At 32.4% G+C, this 21,023-nt stretch overlaps 2 protein-coding genes and 1 long non-coding RNA gene across 4 annotated transcripts in view; all 3 read left to right on the top strand.

The window, feature by feature from the left end:
• Positions 1-3,859, top strand: part of LOC127714304 (alpha-N-acetylgalactosaminidase-like) — a 57,776-nt gene extending 53,917 nt beyond the window's left edge. Inside the window, exons 7-8 of one of the 2 annotated variants that reach the window (XM_052220365.1) lie at positions 1,157-1,222; positions 2,085-3,859. In XM_052220365.1, coding sequence (XP_052076325.1) covers positions 1,157-1,222; positions 2,085-2,366 — 348 coding nt within the window. In that variant the 3' untranslated portion in view covers positions 2,367-3,859. Of the gene's footprint in view, positions 1-1,012; positions 1,223-2,084 lie in introns of both variants that reach the window. The other variant, XM_052220366.1, reaches the window with a different exon arrangement.
• A 9,282-nt stretch (positions 3,860-13,141) lies between these two features.
• Positions 13,142-18,419, top strand: LOC127713954 (uncharacterized). The gene is made up of 6 exons (XM_052219905.1): positions 13,142-13,952; positions 14,833-15,295; positions 16,305-16,391; positions 17,055-17,089; positions 17,830-17,920; positions 18,291-18,419. Exons 1-6 carry the CDS (start codon positions 13,705-13,707, stop codon positions 18,417-18,419), a joined length of 1,053 nt encoding a protein of 350 aa, XP_052075865.1. The 5' UTR covers positions 13,142-13,704.
• A 347-nt stretch (positions 18,420-18,766) lies between these two features.
• On the top strand, positions 18,767-20,398 carry LOC127714467 (uncharacterized). Its single transcript, XR_007987742.1, has 4 exons — positions 18,767-18,851; positions 19,611-19,645; positions 19,881-19,968; positions 20,356-20,398. It is a non-coding gene; the product is annotated as an uncharacterized LOC127714467 (long non-coding RNA).
• The last annotated feature ends 625 nt before the right edge of the window (positions 20,399-21,023 follow it).

The following is a 21,023-nucleotide window of genomic DNA, read 5'->3' as shown; positions in this document are numbered from 1 at the left end:
ATCCGGCGGAGGCGTCGGTGGTGGCGTTAACTTACTACTTAAAAGCTTTATATTTTAGAAGGTGGAAGACCTTGAGGCTTCATACTTTGTAAATATATGCCTTATGTTATGAAATTTCCGTTTGTCATATGTCCATTGACCTTGACCTCATTGTCATGGTTCAGTGACTACTGAGTTTAAGATGTTTTGTAATGTTAATTTCTCTCTTATAATGAGTAATAGGATAACTATATTTAGTATGTGCGTACCTTGCAAGGTTAAGTTTTCGTGGTCAAGTTCATATATCAGATACTACATGTATAAGCAATAGGTCTACTATATTTGGTGTATGAAATTATTGTAAGGGTGTATATATCTGTCTGGCAGGTATCATCTGACCTTGACCTCATTTTCATGGTTCATTGGTCAATGTTAAGTTATCATAGTTAAGTTGGTTTCTTAGATACTATAAGCAATGTGTCAACTATATTTAATGCATAGATTGATTGTAAGGTGTACATGTCTGTCTGGCTTGGTTCATCTGATCTTGACATCGTTTTCATGGTTCATTGGTCAATGTTAAGTTTTCCTGGTTAAGTTTGATTCTTAGAAATTGTAAGCAATAGTTCAACTAAATTTGGAATATGGAATGATTGATTGTAAGGTGTACATGTATTTCCAGTTTGGTTTATCTAACCTTGACCTCATTTTCTTGGATCATGTTAAGTTTATGTGATTCTCGTAGTAAAGCTTTATTTTTAGGACTATCAACATATTATCAATGGTCAGTAAAGCAGGCGAGACATTTTAGCGTGTGTACTCTTGATTCTTGTTTCTAGCTTTCCTACCGAGTGTCGGTGTACTCTACGGGCACTCCGGCTTCCTCCACCAATAAAATCTGACCGCCACGAAATAGCGCAATGGTGCTGAAAGTGACGTAAATCACCAATCAATAAAGCAATGAACTGTTTCTAGCTACATGCATAAAATTAATTTTTCCTGATGAAATTGATATTTTTTCTTTCAATTGTAGCTGATAGTTGGTGATTTCTCATTAAGCGCCGGACAGCAGCAGACACAGATTGGGTTGTGGGCTATAATGGCGGCACCGTTGTTTATGTCGGTAGATCTCAGGAACATTGATGAGTCAGCAAAACAGTTGTTATTAAATAAAGAGTTACTGGCTATACATCAGGACCCACTCGGTATTGCTGGAAAAAGAATTTGGAACATAGATGGATATGTAAGTGTTTAAATACCAAATCCAAATAAATTTATAAGTATTCTGTCATCGTAGAACATTTTCTTATTTCTCTTAACAATACTTCTGTATACAAATTTTAACTGAGTTCTCAATTAGTTTGAGAATGGAAATGGGGAATGTGTCAAAGAGACAACAACCCGACCAAAGAACAAAAAACAGCCTCAATGCATATACCTGCAAAAAAACCCACTTATCTGGATTTCCTCTTCATACATCAATTATACAACACTATAAGTGTGGAGTATAATTTAAAATCACCTTGTTCGTCCATCCGTCCGTCCGTTCGTCAAAAAAATATTTTCATCTCACTTTTCTCAAAATCTGCTGCATCTTGTTATTATAAAACACCTATAAGGTTGCATGGGTGCTTTATAATAACAAAGTGGTTGCATGGGTGCTTTATAATAACAGAACATGGCTTTTTATTTAGTCAGCAGCTTGACAATGATGAATTGAAATGTGTAACCTCTTTTTACTGAAACTTTGAATTGTTTTTGTTTTATTTTAAATTATAAGCCAAATCTCATTCATTCTCTTATGCTCGTTATTCGTGATACAATGTATAGTATATGCAATTATCTTTTTTAAATGCAACTGACCTTTAATTTTCTTTATGAATCAAAAAGGTATACTGAGTACAAAAAGTTAAGCAACAAATATTTTCAATTCTACATTTCAAAAAGAAATAATATATTAACAATAAATAAATTATTGAAACCAAGAACATTAATCATAAAATACAATTATTAAACATTTATTTCCACAACTTTGGATATTTTTTTTTATTAAAGCATAATTTTATGTTGCTAAACTTTTTTACTTAGTATATTTACTTTTTCAGACAGGTAGACTGGAAAGTTGGCTCCGACCATTAAGTCCTGAAGGAAGATATGCAGTTGGAATATTTAATAAGAATGTTGGTGGTTTGCTTCAGATGGTCAATCGGACCATGTCTCAGCTAGGGCTAACGGATGAAAATGGGTACACCATGAAGGAGGTGTTCACTGGAATATCATACGGACCATACAAATCATCAGACTCTCTTGTTATCTTATTACCTCCTTCAAATCTATTTCTGGCTGTAGCTACCCCTGTAACAGAAAAGGAACTCATTGTGTCCTGATGTTGACACAATAAAGCCACTAAATTATATAAAAATTAACCTTTTTCCCATGACTGGACTAAAATTAAACAAATGAACCTTATTGTTAAACTTGGTAAAAATGCAACGCATGCGCACCATCGTGACAATGTTTTTGGTAGGATTTTATGTTCGGTATTTTCATGTAAATAATTCACAGTCGAACCATATATTCACTCGAGTTATGAATGTTTCATAAGGCATGGTGGTGCATTGAATTTTGAAAAAAACTCTTAAAAGGGTGAGACCTCAATATTACTACCTCCTTCAAATCTATCTCTATCTATAGCTACCCCTGTAACAGAAAAGGAACTCATTGTATCCTGATGTTGACACAATAAAGCCACTAAATTATATAAAAGTTAATTTATGATGAATGTTTTATAAGGCACAGTGGTGCATTAAATATTAAAATACTGACAGAAGAGTGCAACCTCAATATTACTACTTCTTCCAATCTAATCTAGCTATAGCTATTTGTGTGGTTTGCGATCAAGACAATAGTCTGTATTTGATTTACCAACAAAGGTAGACGTTTTAAAAGCAATGTTGACGCCATAATAATATTGGACCCAAACCACTATACTCATTACAAAGCCGTAAGCATTTTATTACCAAAAAATAATCTGGACGATCCGGGTACAGGAAGGCCGCGATACCTCTTACAAAATGTATTATTAAAATATGACTAACTTTATTTTCTCATTTTTACGCAACCAAAAATTACAACAACTCATTCCCTATGTGGTCTCGTGGTAGCATATGCGCCTAAATCGCAAAAATAATGCTTTTGTTTGATTCGTCGCCGAATCAATCCAAAGACTTTGAATTTTGTATTTACTTTTTAACTGTCAACCAAATTATAATCAGAGTAGCAGAAAAAACTCTGTCTGGTTGGCTGAAAGCCAGAATTGTAATAGTCCTAGTGTCACGACTTGCTTTCTAAAGAATAAAACTTTGCCAGCACGCATGTGCAGGTCTACTTCAGTCTAGTATAAACTCGTAATCACACTCTTGTTTTTAAAATGACTATTTTTTTCTTTCAGACTAATAATAGAATGAATCGTGACTGTTGTATTCTCGACTGCTCATACTCAACTTGTTGACATTAGATCATGATCTTTGATGACATAATATCTTGGGATTTAACACGGATGTGTGTTTGTATATGTGTGGGTGGTTGGGTGGTCCAATAAAGTTTTCGGAGAATATCAGTATTGAGATTGTGTGTAGGCGACGTTCCTATGTATTGTTATATTACTCGCAACTGCTTTTTGAAAAAAATATTAACAAAATGAATTCATATACATATATTAACATAAATGTTTTAAGAAATTGTAAAAAAATCTATACTTATCAAATAGAATATTATATTTAAATACCAGGCTTATTTAAATTGTGTGTTATGATTTCATAGTTTATGACAACTTAAAATATATAATAAAAAACATTTGTATATAACAACAAGAATAAAAGAAAAGTTTTAAACTCAAACTACTAAGAAATTGTTGTTTATAGAAATAAGTAGATGGGGTATGAGTGCCAGTGAGATAATATTAGTTACATAGTGTGCTAGTGACCTAATACGGTATATATGGGGTCAGTAAATTCAATATGGGGTGAGAGCGAAGCTCGAATCCCCATATGGAATTTACTGACCTCATATATACCGTATTACGTCACTAGTAGACTATGTAACGAATTTATCTTACCGACTATCTTAACGTGTGAAATTTAGACTAGTGACCTATCAAAATGAGCAAGTCTTCAATACCGTTAGCATTAAGAAACTACTCCCATTGATCTTACAAAAACAGATGCCAACAATAACAACTTGTTAGGTTTAAATGTGTTTTATGAATTTATTTCAATCTTCATCATCAATTTCTTCGTCTGTTGAAACCTTTAAGATTTTTTCTCAGTACCGTTTTGTTTTTATAAAGGGACGTAACACCACTACTAACCGTGTAGGAAATAAGCCCCGCCTCCCTACTAACCTAATATGGAATATACACGGTAACCACACGGACGCTTTTAACCAATCATATTCCTAGAAATGTATAGGAGGTAAGATAACTCTCCATCCAAGTCACAATGTGTAAAAAGTACGGCCTTCAACACGGAGCCTTGGATAACACCGAACAGCAAGCATATATTTGCAAGACCTTAAAAATAAGTTTTTTAAGATAAGGAAAACAACAAATACCTTAAAAGAATCATTTTTTGTTGCATATTTTCTGCACACACACCCTTCGCACCCAAGTTTTGATTGGTATACCCATTATACTTTGCTAAATACAGTTATATGCACATGTACAAAATTAATGGGAAACTATCTGTTTTCTTTCTCTCACCATGCTCACTAAACTGACAGATCAATTTCTAATGTGTGCATCCTTGCTTTTAATAACTGTGACATTCAGCGCCATATTAGAAAAATGGAATACATTGGTCTTATTAAAATGTCTAAGTAATAAACATACAAACATAAAAAGTTGTTGAAAAGGTCATTCCCGGCCGTGATTGGAAAGATTGCATAGGATGCAGAAATTAACTAGAAAAACAAAATCTGCCAGAAAAAAAAATTAATACGATGTAAGTGTATTTTAGTGTGGAAACTTAGATTTAGAACAAGCAACTTTAATTTTAGCCCACCTAAAAAGGAAAACAAATAATTCTTTTGGCCAACTGGAAACATATTTAAAAAAGTTACCTCCATTATCATAAGCCTGTCCTTTATTTAAACATAAATCTAATGTAGGAATTTCTAATTTGATCACAGTCAACCAAGTAGAACTTATTTTCAATGGCGTTTATCTCTTTTTATGTGTCATACCACGAAATCACTCACTCCAACTTAGAACAAAAGTAGCCCTTCTTGGACAACAAATAGTGCCTCAGTCTGATGTCATTGTTTACTTAAACTAGCAAAAACAATTGCAGAATGAAACTTTTGGTCAAAACGAAATATACATGTATTTTTAGAAATAAGGACATGTGTTATGATTGCCAACGAGAAAAATAACTATCCACCAATGCAAAGTTCAAGTGTAGTGGATGTAAGCAGTTATAGGCAACCGTACGGCCTTCGACAACGAGAAAACCCCGTATCGTATAATCGGGCTATAAAACATGTAAAAGGCCCCGGCATGAAAAATATGAAACAATTCAATTGAGAAAACTAACGGCCTAATTTATAACAAAACAATTTATAAAAAACAATTAAGACATGAATCAACGACAAACACTGAACTACAGGGGCCGTGTCAACGAAGCGGTCTTAGGACTAGGACGTGTCTTAGGATGGTCTTACGGCACGTCTTAGTCCTAAGTCAGGTTAACGAAAGTCTCCTAAGTTAAGATGTGTCCTAAATTTGGACTTAAAGTTAGGATATATGAATAGGTCACGTGTCTTAGGATGGTCCTAGGATAGTCCTAAGAGTTATGGTGTCCTAAGTTGAAATAAAAACAACAAATATGGCCGCTGTGTATGTTCATTTTATTCTTTCATTTTTACAGTTTATATTATGTTTTTATTAGTATATGTTAAAACCTTTATTTTGTGTTTTTTTTTCATAACAGATGAGACCCCCAACCCCTAAAAAAAACACTAACAAATAACCTTTAAATATATAAAGAAATGCATCAAAATCTATTTCATTTCATTCACTACATATTGTATTAATTAAATAAACATGTTAGGATGGTCTTAGGACCATCGTAGTTAGGACTGTCCTAAGATAGCTTTGTTTTACATCCTAAGACATATCTCAGACACGTCCTAAGACTATCCTAAACAATGTCCTAAGACATGTCTTAGGACATATCTTAGGATACTTTAATTGACACGGCCCCAGGTTCCTGACTTTGGGCAGGCACACAGAGAATGTGGCAGGAAAACCCGAAATTGTATAGTCTGGCTATAAAAGGCCCCGACATAGGCACACAAAGAATGTGGCAGGAAAGCCCGAAATTGTATAGTCTGGCTATAAAAGGCCCCGACATAGGCACACAAAGAATGTGGCAGGAAAGCCCGAAATTATATAGTCTGGCTATAAAAGGGCCCGACATGAATAATATGAAACAATTCAATTAAGAAAACTAACGGCCTAACTTATAACAAAAATTACAAAATCAATATTTATTCCAATAAAAACAATATTCAAATATCTAATTACAGTGTTGAATTGGTAACCTTTTAGAATAAGTTTATTCAAAAGATTGATAAGTTTACCCGGATCGTATCTAAGTTGCCGAGCTCGGTAAATACCATCACCGTAAAATTAAGGATGTGAAATTAAGTTTAATATAAATTTATTCAGTATAAAGTTTGAAATAAGGGGACGATCATTTGATTTTTGGGCGGGGGCGGGGATGTTGCTGGAGGATTTGTTTTAGATGGGCTATTTATTTTTGTAGGCTAAAAGGACACTGTCAGATTATTCATTTTTCTGCACTGTTGAAGCATGATTTTTCATTTTCATGAAAACAAGAAGGGACTGATTATTTATTTTCACAATTATATTTATAATATTTGAAAATACACGATTTTAAATTCATTTTTTTTTATTCTTAAATAACATAGTCAAGTCATTATGTACCATTTAATCAGAATAAATCATCATCCTCTGGAAATGAATCTTCTGAATTCCAAACTGCATATATTGCATAAGTACAAACACAATATTGGTTAAAATGGGATAAGGTATTAAAGCAGTGCGGAAACTAGCCTCTCTAAAAAGTTATGAAAATAAATATAAGGGCCGAGCGGAGCTAGGCGAAAAATTACGCAAAATCGTGCATTCTGAGTGTTTCCTAGACCTTTTCTTAATCTGAAACACAAGTTTTGTTTTAATTATTTTTTCGCCAATATTTTGGTTTCAAAGCAAAATATATAGATTCGGTGTAAAACTTTTAGCAAAAAAATTTTGGCAGTATATTAGAGAATTCTTGATTTTATAACGAAAAAAATATCATCGAGAAAACGTAAGGGTTATTGAATTTCTCAATTGAATGGAATTTAGACGTTTTTTTTTCATGAGTTTAGCCTTAAATTGTAATTCATAACAGCACAGACACACATTCGCTATTAAAGGGGCACCATTGGACTATTTTGAGCCAACATTTACGTGTTGAATAAGTTGCATTAAAATATAGGATTAATGCGCTCCATGGTATACTAAATCAAGATTTCCAAAAAAACAGGTGTTATTTTTATTACCAATTGACTTCCAAACGGTCGTTTTCACTACAAGACTTTAAACAATTTGGTTGAAAATTGACCTATAGAAAGGTCATAGTTATATAGTTACGATACTGTTGTCAGGTAATTAAAAATAGCATTTTTTTTTAATTAATATTGATTCACTCATAGGGTCTTTGCATCGGAAATAAACACATTAATTCCAAAACCAGTTGTTGGCATGATACGGGCTATGTTAATTATTTTCATATATTTTATCATGATATGATACTAAACCCCTAACGGGAGATATTGTGCTTGATTTTCGTATGATGAAGACATAATCTTTCAATCAGTTTAAATTTTGTTTCATTTGTAAGTTGGCGTCTGTTTTGCTGAACTAGTACACATATTTATTTATGGGCCAGCTGAAGCCCGCCTTTGGGTCCGGATTTTTCTCGCTGTGTTGAAGACCCTTTTGTGGCATTGGGTTGTTTTCTTCTCTTTGGTCGGGTTGTTGTCATTTTGGCACATTCCCTGTTTCCATTCTCATGCCATTTTCAGCACTTTTGTGCTATTTCGAGGCGGTCATTTTTTTTTAATTTGTAGATTTGTAGCAGATGTCGGAGAAAACCACTGACCTTCGGTAAGAAATATATAACATGAAATGAGAAAGGAAAATACATAGACACAATAACAAACTGCAAACACATTTATGAAATGAATAAAAACACATCTTATAAAAAAGATCTATCACGATTCAATTAAATCAAAAGTCTCGTGTATATACAATGTAACAGATACGTATATCGTTTCATGACTAACGTGGCTTCTACAGGAAAATGGATTCATTAATACTCCAGCCAACATGGCTTCTATACAACCGCGATACCAACCGAAGATTAATGGCTAAATACTGCAAACAAAACTTCCATTAGTAGAACGTAATCTGCATTTAAAGTATCCAACTTAGAAATAAGTTATTGCGTGTGTGTGTCCATCAGTAGGTAGTTTTGTTTTTTTTTTTGTGGGGAAAAGGGGGGGGGGGGGGTTGACGCTTTTCCAAAGATAGCAATATATACATTGGGGTAAGAAGAGAACAACAGTGTTAATATACTTACTCCTAACAAAAAATGAAAAATACGTAAAAACATATATCAATGAAACATACAGAGTTCAAACAAATTTATAACATATACATGTATACATTTCACTCAAATACTGTATTAATCATCAATATGCCACATCCTTTATCTGTGATTTATCATAAATTCATGATCATACGTTCATCCCTGGAAAAACAACCTTCTAGCACAAAACAAAAATCCATTTGTATAAATAGTATTGTGTATACTCTATTTATAAAACGGGAAATCCCAGATTTCAATTTTGAAACTAAAATTTATATTTGTCCGCCGGTCTCTGTTCAAATTATAATAACTTTCTTCTTTAGATATATTTAATTTTCCACCCAAACGTTAGGTTAATTTAATATCCTTCATGTGTGTATTCATCATTCTTAACTTTAGCTTCCAGTGGCGTAGCTAGACCATTTTTAAGTGTACGCCCGAACCTCAGCGAAATCCTTCGGAATTAAACTCATGCGTTATAAACATAAACAAATATATACTATTTCTGTCAAAACAAACTCAACATACTTTGGGGACTAAATAATATGCTTATTTATTTATGTTTAATTTATTCATTGTGTTTATTTGGAATATAATGGTTATTTGTTTTAGATTAAACTGTCCTATCCAGTTACTGTGAAATATGTTTGAAAATAGATGTGGGGTATCACAGTCAGTCAACACAAAATTCGAAACTTTAGATAGTAAAACAGCAAGACTTCGTTTTAATGTTACCATTCTGTAAATTATTTTGATTTCTATTCCCCGACTTTTCTTGCCCAAATTTCGTGAAATTATAATGAAAACACGAAAAAAATAATATTATTGATAGATGGTCTGGTGTAAAATAAAAATGCAGAACCAATATCGTATTTCAGCTTCAATAGTTATACTAACCAAAGAAAACTTTAATAACAAGTACATCATGTAACATTGTCTCAAACAATCAAAGTAAACGTTGATACATATTGGGAATAAATTAAATAAGTTACCAGAACTATTAGACTAGTCACTGTATATGCAGTGCTATGCTAGAAGCAGACAGCTAAAATATCGACAATCAATATCTAAATAACAAAATATATGTGTAATGGATACACAGTCAGTATTCGACTAGTACAGAAAAGACATTTTCCTGTTTTTGCGTGATGCAAATGTTTCTATAACTCCCTCTACGTTAATTGGGATTTCTCGGTGAATATGCATTAACCCTAATGCGGATAGTCTCTCCTGGTGCATAGTAGTGCGTAGGTACGTCTTTACCCTACGTAAAACACTGAAAGATCTTTCCGCAGTAGCTGTCGCAACGGGCATGGTTATCAGTACGGTAAGAATGTTCCAAATACATGGATACAAGACTTTTCTTGTCATGTTAAGAGTTTCACACAGAGAAGAAGGTTTCTGTGCAGACAAACCCCAACGAATGATCCAACGATCAACTTCGGTTTTAAAGAAGTCCAAATCTCCAGGAATGTCAGTCCTGTAAGCTGTAAATAATTCATCAACTTTAGCATCTGTGATTTGATTTTTGGTAGCTTGTGAAGGTAACAGGCAGTTGGCTTGAAATCTTGGCTCTGTAACAATAAGTCTCTGTTGTAGTTCATTAATAAGATGGTCCAAAAATACATAATAAAGTACTCTTCGCCAATAATCAGAAGCACTATCTGCAGGAACATTGGCACGGTTTTGCTGGCGACCGACTCGTCTTGGACAAGATGGCTCAATATCATGCTCATTAGCGATTTTTTTGGCTTCTTCAAACAAAGATTCCCATATTGTGTCATCTTGTCTCATCCGTTCAAGCTGAGATATCACAACTCGACATTCATCTATAGCTGATAACATGTCACAAGATATATCCTGTAGAAAATATGACAGATGAACAACACAGTTGAGGATATGCTGACATACAACTAAGCACACGATGAAATCAAACCGGAGAATAGCAGCTCTAAACATCCCGGCTTTATCATCACGGTTATTCCGAAGATGCTCCAATGAATCTACAACTACTGGAAAAGCATGTTTGAATGTTGTTAGAGCATCAGATCTGCTAAACCATCTTGTTTCACAAAGCTTCTTTAACTTTGTTTTTTGTTCCATTGCCTCTCTAACAACCGCATTCCCAGTGAGTTCCTCAGAAAAGGCCTGTAATCTTTTTGCGGAGTATTCAAATGCAAAGGCTATCTCCTGGACTGTTGCCATCATTGTCCTTACCACAGGCTCTTTACAGCTATGCACGATTGCTAAATTCAAACAATGTGCTTTGCAATGCACATAAACTGCATCAGGTGCGTGGTTACGAATAAGTGCTTGGACACCATTATGTCTACCTGACATATTACTTGCCCCATCATATCCCTGTGCTCTCAGTTTTTGTAGACATAAACCATTTTTATTCATAAATTCAAGTAACAGATTTGCAATTGCTTCTCCAGTTGTAGCTTTGGCGTGCAGGAACCCTAAAAATAATTCACGGACATTAACTTCATTGTCAATAGTTTCTGTAAATCTAACACATACTGAAAGCTGAGTTTGAGTCGCTTTATCTGTTGTTTCATCAGCAAGTATGGCAAGAAATGGTGAGTTACTACACGATTCCTTAAGTTGGTCTAATATTTGCTCTGCACATATGTCGATCAATTCATTTTGGATTTCCGGGGACGTATATTTAACTAACGTTGCAGTCTCAAGATGCATAGCTAAGACGTCATCCGATTTGGCAATTGTCTTTAGTGTTGCCATAAAGTTACTTTTTTCTTCAGCATGCCCACGAAGTGGCATATTTTGATGTCCACACAGGATGATTACATCAATTATTTTTGAAAGAATATGTCGGTTTTTTGTTACTGTCTCTTGATGAAAGGATGACAGTGAAGAAGCTATTGACTTTGATTTTGAAGTTACAACATCCAAAAAGTCTTGTCCCAATCTTACACAATCATGGTGAGCAGAATCATTTTGCAGATGTCGTTTTACTAAATGTGACAAGTTTGACCAGTCATTTACAGGAGACGAAAGTCCAAAAGATTTTATTTTCATATCACGTTTGACAAAAAAAGTACAATAAACGCAGTATATGGCATCCTTGTTGATAGAATATCTCATCCATGCGTTTTCTTTTAACCAAGATGCATTTAAGCGTCTCATTTTTCCACCGATGAGCCTGAAAACATAAATATTTATTTTATTTATTTTAAATTGCCGTTATTGAAGAGACATTAATTGTCGAAATCCGGATATGGTGTACAAATTTTTGCACCTCATGTTTGCGGTATACCATCTTCTCCGCAAGTTTATTGTTTTCTGTTTGGTAGTGGATCCATGTTACATCTGGTGATCAATTTATTTGGCAATCGCAAATGGCAGTCAGCAAGGTTTAAAAAAATCCGTTGTTCGACCTGTTAGTCAAATGCGTTTTGTTAAAATATACTTTTCACTTTTTTGGTCTTTTGGAAAATGTTGTTTGTGCTGTATTTAGACACCTCTACCAAGAAATTTGTTTTACATGCACACGTGTAAAAATTGCGGTTTTTATTGCGGTTTTTATCCAACGCAATCATAGGTTTGAACGTTGTTTTTAATTAAGATTTGTTTATATATATGAAAAACTGAAAGCTGCGATTGAAACCAATTATATTTTAGAATAATACCTTGCTGGAAACTTGAAACTGCTCATAGACTCCCATTCTTTCTGGAGAATGTCTTTTTTTATCTGACAGTCTTGAATGCTAGATTCTTTTAGTTTACAAATATCAATATAGCTTGAGCAGTCACTAGTACTATCAGCACTGGCAGAAATGTTCGAATCCGCAACGGCATTATCTTTAGGCTTTGAAGAATCGACAGAATGTTCATCTTCCAATGGTATCTGGGCAATTGTATGCTTTGACGAAGTAGCAGTAGATGATATTGGCTTAAAAAATTCATCTATTTTTTTCTTCGACATTTAACAAAAAGTAGAGACTTTACCAAAAACTAGATACGAATCAATGAAACAAAGTTTTGTGGTGATGTCATATATTGAATGCATGGAGACATGATCTCATATATTTTAATCCATGTGCGGTGGGGCATATATGAGGATAAAGCAGTTTTAAATTAAATTTGACAGCTTCAAGCTTTGTATTGATTTATGCAACTATTTATCGATATTTATTATCTAGACTTCAGTCACTCACACTTATAAGATAAAGATCTTTAATAAAAGCTTTGCTTAATTAATTTTTCCAGTCCAATCGTTTAAAAAGGTAGATTTGTCACTCTTTTCTTCGTAAAAAGTCACAGAAGAAAGAACTACAAGGCTCAAATGTTTTTGACCAACTCTTTTAATTTATTTAGATAAAAAAAAAATTTTCCCCCAAATTCAAGTGTACGCCCGGGCGTTTTGACGTAAACGTAGCTACGCGCATGGCTTCTTCATGTGCAAATCTCTAGGTCAATATATCAGAGGTCGGATGGGAAATATTCTGCATATGCCCAAATTAATATTTAAATTAGGTTAAGTTGCGACGGCGGTTTTCATTGGCTGCTAAAAGGATACATGGTGCTCTCAAACTCCCATCATCCAATGCTGCATCCTATAGCGTCTATCTTCCACATTTCTTACCACTGCGATAAAGAAAAAGCTATATTTTGTCGACATTTTGATAATATATCCGAATAGATATTGAGAGTCTGTGTATATATATATTTCCTCTTTTATACGGCATCGTATTTTTGAGACAAACTAGCAAGAAAACTACGACGATAGCGTATTTTTCTGTCTAAATCTTTTGGTACCAAAACCAAAATTATTTCTGAAAATAGATTTGTATATATTTGTAAATAATTGTTGTACATAAAACGAGACATAAAGTAGCCAGCTAAGTTTTTTATTGATACAGAATATAGTCCTTTTGACTGTTACGTCTTAGTGTTTTGTATTTGCCTGCAGTTGAAGGAATTTTGTAGTATTTAAATTTTTTAACATATTTGATCGATATTGTTTCATACTTATATTATAGAAATGTTTAACACTAACCTTAATAAAGTTTTGAGAAGCGTTTTAATTGCAGGGGATTCCAACCTGAAGCAGCTTGTACCAATGTTTGAATACCCAGTTAGAACACTGTGCATACCTGGTGCCAAAGTACAGAATGACCGGAAAGAATTCTATTCCCAACTGATGAGTGCCATGAAGACAGAAAACCCGGACCAGATTGTTCTGCATCTAGGTTCGAATGATGTATTTGGTGATGTTGAATCAACTTTGAGGTAAGGAGGTTTAAAAAAAACAAATACAAAAATTTATACCGGTAGTCAACTTTCGATTTGTGCACTTCCCTTAAAATCCCCTTTAGTATGTAACAATACACCTAATCGCTATTTGTCCGCCATTACTGGACATCACAAAGGTTCCCGTGAAATTTTGACGCCACAATGGAAAAGTGATTGTTGTATGACATCAAAAGTTAAAGCGGCGCAGATTCTCAGGCCCACTGGCGCAGATTTCCAAATATCGATAAGGTGTATGGTTATGTTATTACGTCACAGTAAAAACGGATTGTTCAATGACATAATTTATGCCGATTGACCCCGAGTCAACCAGTGTTGCTCATTCATTAAAAAACAACTCGAGATTGGTGTATTGTAAACCTGTTTGCTGATACTATATAAAAATAAAAGAGATGAGGTATAATTTCCCATTAGATGACTATCCACCAAAGTTCAAATGTAGTGTATGTAAGCAATCATGAGGTTCGTAATAGGGGACCTTCATGATGAACAATGTTAAAAATTCTTGCCAAATGATGTTTTTGGTGCGTTACCATGATTACGATAAAATTTACATGTTTTGTGATAAAAAAAACTGAATGAATTTGGCCGAACACATTAAATTCTTTCCCAAAATAACGGTAACCGATAATTATTTGAGATCTTTGACAAATCATGTAATTTGATTGGCTGATTATTATTGATTTCAAAGAAACATTTGTTATATATAATATAAAATTACCTAGTTTCTAATGGTAATGAATTTGGCAGGTATAGCTTTCCTTTTAATTATAAACAATAGGTTGAATAATCTTATTTACTATAATGAATATGATGAATATTATTTGCCTCATGTACAAGTTTCTTATTTTGTCTTTAGATCTTATAGATTCCTGATAGAGAATTTGCTGCTGAAATTTAAATCGTTGCAAATAGGTATTTGTGGCATACTTCCCCGTGCAGTAAACCACTATGAGAGTAGTTATTGGAACATGTCAGCATTGCCAAGACTGCAGAGAGATGTCTTTAAGTTGAACGCTGGTATACAGTCTTTAACTTGTGGTTACAGTAGATGTTTTTTTATTGATTATGCACAGCTCTTTAAACCTGCTGTTCATCTTGGAAGGGACGGACTTCATGTAAATAGAAATGGAGCTTTTATTTTGAAGATGACTATAGAGAACTATTTAGCAGAGAGACAAAAGTGTGTTACATCCGTGACTGCAACCTTATCTCAGGTACAGGTACCTGATGTAGAATCTTTGTCACCCAAGATGACCTATGCAGAAGTGGTGAGACTACCAGTACCTTCTTCTGATACAGGAAAGAGACCTTTTGACACGGTATTTAATAGATTGTGTATAAGAATAGATAAAAGCATATTTGTATTTGTCTATCACTATCTTGCATGTCTGACAAATAACTTGTTAGAAATTAACATTTGATTTTCTATGATATTTTTTAAATGGTCGCCCTGGCATTTTAATTCAGGTTTTTAAATGCAGGCTCTGCCTTTGAAAAAAATAAAAGCACATTTGTTCATTGTACATATTGATGTACTAGATAAGAAATGGAATTATAAACAAATCATAACATGATAATGACATAAGTATTACAAAATAATGGATTTACTTTGAATATTTTCTTTTTGTGAAGTGTTTATTATAGTTAACACAATTGAAACGGTTTCCTTACTGTTTATGCAGGAACATATATATTGACGGGACTTGACACTACCTAATTGTAGCCAATTTTATCGTCGTGTCATAGGTAATAAAGATACGATACGGAAACGGACATGTTTCAAAAACGTACTCGCTATTATCCTAATAATTTCTGATAATATCAATAAAATGTCATTCAAACTAGTTTTACAGTTGTATCAAACTTGTATTCTGTCACTTCAAGTTTGTTATAATTGCATTCATTTTATCACAGAATGGTACAGAATGCAAACGGTATTAAAAAAATGGCGCCAATTGTATTCCCAAATTCAAAAACATTATAAAACACTTCACATCAAATAAATCACACTTATTTTGGTCATTTTATATGACAAAATATATCTACTTTATGATAAAACTTGTATTTATTTACGATTAGAATTATGTGATTACTTTATTGAGCAGTTCCGATAAATTTTCAGTCAGACGCCACCAAAATCCATAAATCTTGCGAAGTCTTGAGGAGTCCGAGATTTTATCAATTTTATACTGGAAAGCCTATCCGATTCATTTCCCGTTAGATATACTGTTCCCAGGTTTATGTAACTGCTGATTTTATATGATATGTACATGTATTAACATTTGTCTTTGATTGATGTTGAGAATTACATTTGAATGTTTATTACAGGATGCTGAACATCAGAATTCCTCAAGAACCCCTTCTAAGAGGAAGAGATTGTCTTCAGCTGGGGCAAGAAGATCAAATAATAAAAGAGTAAGTGAAAAATTAAAATTTGTACTATTTAAAATAGAAAATATCATTTTATAATACAAAACAAAGATAATATCATAAAATCATAGATTCTCTATAAGTTCATAAGCAGCTATGATAGACCCTAATTTAAAGTTATAGGATAAATTGCTAATAGATAAAAAAAAAAATATAGGGCTGCTAACATGCATTTTATTGACATTTCATGGGAAAATATACCTGTCATATTTTATATGTATTTTGAATTAATAAAGATGGGATGTTAACAAAGTTCGGTGCTATATTTTTTAAAAGACTTATAACTTTATAGTATATAAATAAGTTAAAAAATCATAACTGATTAAAGGTTTGTGTCCTTGTTTTTAAGATGTAAGCCATTTAAAATTTGGTGGGAATTTATTCTCTCTAGATTTTCCATACATTTAACATTAGCACCTTTTTCTTTTAAAAACTATGTAAAATAAAAATAAAAGGCTTTTTAAACTATATGTTATAAATTAGGAAAAGAATAGACGGAGTTAGCATTCTAACTTTTTGATGGAACTACATGTGAATAAAACCAGAGGATTACCAATATCTGTCAAAAACAAAGACTAGCAAACATCCTTAAATGATTTGAACAAAAATTATATAACTTTATTTGTTTTCATTACCTTCTTAATTTAGTCTCACAGAAAACCAAGAGGAACTTATAAAACAGGGTTTGTCATCGTTGCATTATTGTGTTACCTTTTAATGTGTTTTTGTTATTGTAATTACTCGAATGAAGAAGTTTTTTGATTTACAACTCCATTGATGTCTTACTAACATGAATGCATGATGTTGAACAAAACTTTGAAAGTTAATCGTTATAAGTTGAAGTATTCTAATTAATTTTAAATGACCACTAAATACCATGGCATGCCTATAAAAAGTTGATATTTTTTTTCTTTTTGTAATTACTTGAATGAAGTATTTTTTGTGGTTTAAAACTTCATTGATATCTTACTAGCATGAATGCATGATGTTGAAGAAAACTTTGGAAATTTATCGTTATAAGTTTAATTATTCTAATTTTATTTTAAATGCATGGCATGCTTTTTAAAAGTTGATATTCAAGTGTTTTAAATGCTTGCATGTTAAAAAAAATTCCAACAAAACTTCATGAGGCAACAACAATTTTAGTGTTTCTAATTTTAAATACTATCAAGGAGCTTTTACTTTAAAGGATAGGTTATATAGAAGTCTGAAAACAAGTACACATATGATGTATATATAAATACTATAGCACATTTGAATTTATATTGTATTGCAGAAGATTCATTTGTACATGCTTAAAAAAAGGTTGAAAACAATGAAATATGAATAACAAAATCCTTTAATCCAAGATTGTACCACAACTTAAATCTCTTCATAGTTTTAAACTGTTATATTTTTCTAATTCTACTTCCACTTCTTATAGATACAGTTTAAAGAGGAATGAAATAGTCCTAGATGTTACTGAGGATCTGGCTGTTATCTTGTCATCCTCAGTCATTCATAGTTTCTATCAGGTATTGTTTTGTTTACTTAAAGACTTATGCTGATATTGAAATGCAGAAAATTAAAATATCATTTATCTTAACATTTAATTTTTTAATCCCTACAAATTATATAGAAAGATTAATGAGACATAATTTTTGAATTCAAAGGCAAAAACATTTAAAGAATACAATAAGTCGCAAGTACAATGTTGCTTGAATACATTTGTTACTCTATCCTTAATACTTTCTTGTGCTTGATTTTGTTAAGTTACTATTTCTATAAAGCTTAAATTATTCAATTACCCTGTAATATCATAGGAAATGTACTGAATTATTGGACTTGAATATTCATTTTATTGCAAAAAGGAAGATATTTGAATAATTATTGCATTTATTTTAGACTGACACGAAAAAGCAATCTGTGGAATCCTTACAAGTGAAGCAATCAAAGAAAACAGCTGTGACTAAGAAAGAAAAAAAAGTAATCTTGTTACAGTTTCTATTCAGTTCAAATATTTACACCAAATAATAACATTACTTAATTAGAATTTTTTTTAAATAATCTATGTAAACGTTTTGAATTCGGTGTATTTCTATCTTGCATCTATATTAATTTTTTAATAGATTGAACAGAAAAGGCAGATACAATAGTTTTTGTACTGACATGATTATTTTCTGCTTTTAAACATTATTTTACTGTCAGTATTTTGTTTTTTTGTGGGTGTTTGATTTTTTTTACCAGACATCCAGAGGAAGGTGGTATTTAATCTTGTTTACCTACAGATATTGAAATTTGCAAATCATACCAGATTGATAGATGTATGATATATCAAAAGTTGTTCATTTAAAGTTCAATATGCAATATTGTTTCAGAGAACTTATAATTGTCCTGTTTGTCCAGTAATATGCTCCAGAGAAGATTTTCTGATAGACCATGTTATTTGCTGTCATGCTAAAAAAGGTTTGGTATTAAAACTTCTTATAATTTAAGTATTGTGCTTTTCAGTTATGATATTTTTGGTATATAGAATGATTTTCGAAATCACACAATAGGCATTTTTACATTATAGTGGTCAATATTAGGATTAATATAGGATTGAATGAGACTTCTCAGGACCAGTATGAGCAGTATTAAAGTGCCTTCCCTGGGTATAATGTATTATAATAGGAACAGGAATGAGTATATATTAATTAAGCACATTTAAAAATGTATTTAGTCCTCACAGAAATCCGTTTGTATGTTTTCAAATATGCAGATTACTTCAGTCCGTTTATTTTACTATATTATAAATATTCAGTTATCACACATACATATGATATAACAGGAACTATAAAAACAATTGTTACAAGGCAAGCAACACCTCACAATTTTAGACAATGAACTGAACATACATGGACTAGATACCCTTACAGTTTGTTTTTATTACTGTTTTTTTTATATTGAGATAAAAAAATAATTTACTAAACTGAAAATTCTGTATTTCAAGAATGAATATTATTTAATCTCAAAAATATGGATTAACTTTGGTGATCCAAAAGAGTAAACAATTTCTCATAGGCACTTTCTAAGTTATTTAAGATATTACTGGTATTAAATATATTTAAATTTCCTATGCTTTCACACCTCTAGAAAATGAATGATATGTACAGTCGAATAGGATTGCTGAATGCAAATAGATATGTATATGTTAAAACTTATGGTGTCTTTTTTTTTTTCCAGGCAAAACTCACTTAGTCAAAGATCTTTCTCTTCAGGTTTGTAATGTTTGGAATTCATTATTTCTGGTGATAATCATTTGAAAATGTGGTGAATTAGTTTTTGTAATTATTTTGTGCGGTATAAAAGAAATGTTTGAATTATTGGTTGTTTCTATATACACAAGGAAAAAAGAGAAGAAATGCATGTACCAATCTGACAATTTATTACTTATAGATACCCTTTTACAAATTTATTTAGGTTTTTGAAAAAAATACTTTTTTATTTTGCTAGGTACCAATAACTGAGGAACCTGTAGAGGAGCTTAGGAGTTCCTATGACGAGAATGATAAACACATAGCATATGGTAGTGTATACATAGGTAAGAGTGTTTTAGGAATTTTAATGTATTGGATGACATAATCTTTTCCACTATATTTAATATTGCAATAGACTTATTACAAATGAAATAGTATGGGCTTCACTCAAAAAGATGCGTCTTTTTTCCCTTGTGCATTTTGTGTATCTTACCTTTCAAATTAGGGTGCTATTTTATTTTTTCCTTGTCTACAGTTACATTTTAAAGCTAGATTGCAACATTTATGCTCTATTATTAATATATTATTTGTGTGCTATGTCCCTATTTAAGCTTAATTTTCGAAATCACACCACTTCCAGTCATATATTGATTATAAAATTCTGAAGCCAGCAAATCAGCTAGGTCTAGGTCAATTGAACAAACTTCTAAGCAAGTCCTTTATTGTTACAGAGGGTTATGAAGTGGATTGTATTATTCCATCACAAACAGATATATAGGTCAATGGTCTCATGTGTAATATGTATAAAAGAGACCAGGGTATGTTACTGACAGTCTTATTGGTCTTTGGTCTTCTGTTTCATTGTGGTATAAGAGTCCATGTGTTAATAACATATGTATAGGTCCATGGTCTCATGTGTAGTGTGTATAAAAGAGACCATGGCATGTTACGGTCTAATTGGTCCATGGTCTTATGTTTCTTTGTGTGTTGAAAACAGATACATAGGTCAATGGTCTCATTTGTAATGTGTATAAAAGAGACCTTGGCATGATACAATCTAATTGGTCCATGGTTTTATGTGTTATTGTGGTATAAATGTCCATGATGTGTTAATAACATATGTATAGGTCCATGGTCTCATGCGTAATATGCGTAAATGAGACCATGACATGTTACTGACAAGTCTAATTGGTCCATGGTCTTCTGTTGCATAGCTTTATAAGAGTCCATGATGTGTTAATAACAGATATATATGTCCATGGTCCATGGTCTCATGTGTAATATGCATAAATGAGACCATGACATGTTACTGACAGTCTATGGTCCATGTTTTTATGTTTCTTTGTGGTTTAAAAGTCCATGATGTGTTATTAACGTATATATGTCCATGGTCTCATGT

This window comes from Mytilus californianus, unplaced genomic scaffold (genome assembly GCF_021869535.1).
Source record: "Mytilus californianus isolate M0D057914Y unplaced genomic scaffold, xbMytCali1.0.p SCAF_9, whole genome shotgun sequence".
Taxonomy (NCBI): domain Eukaryota; kingdom Metazoa; phylum Mollusca; class Bivalvia; order Mytilida; family Mytilidae; genus Mytilus; species Mytilus californianus.
The sequence above is the reverse complement of the archived record's forward strand: the minus strand, read 5'-3'. Positions and strand labels throughout refer to the sequence as shown.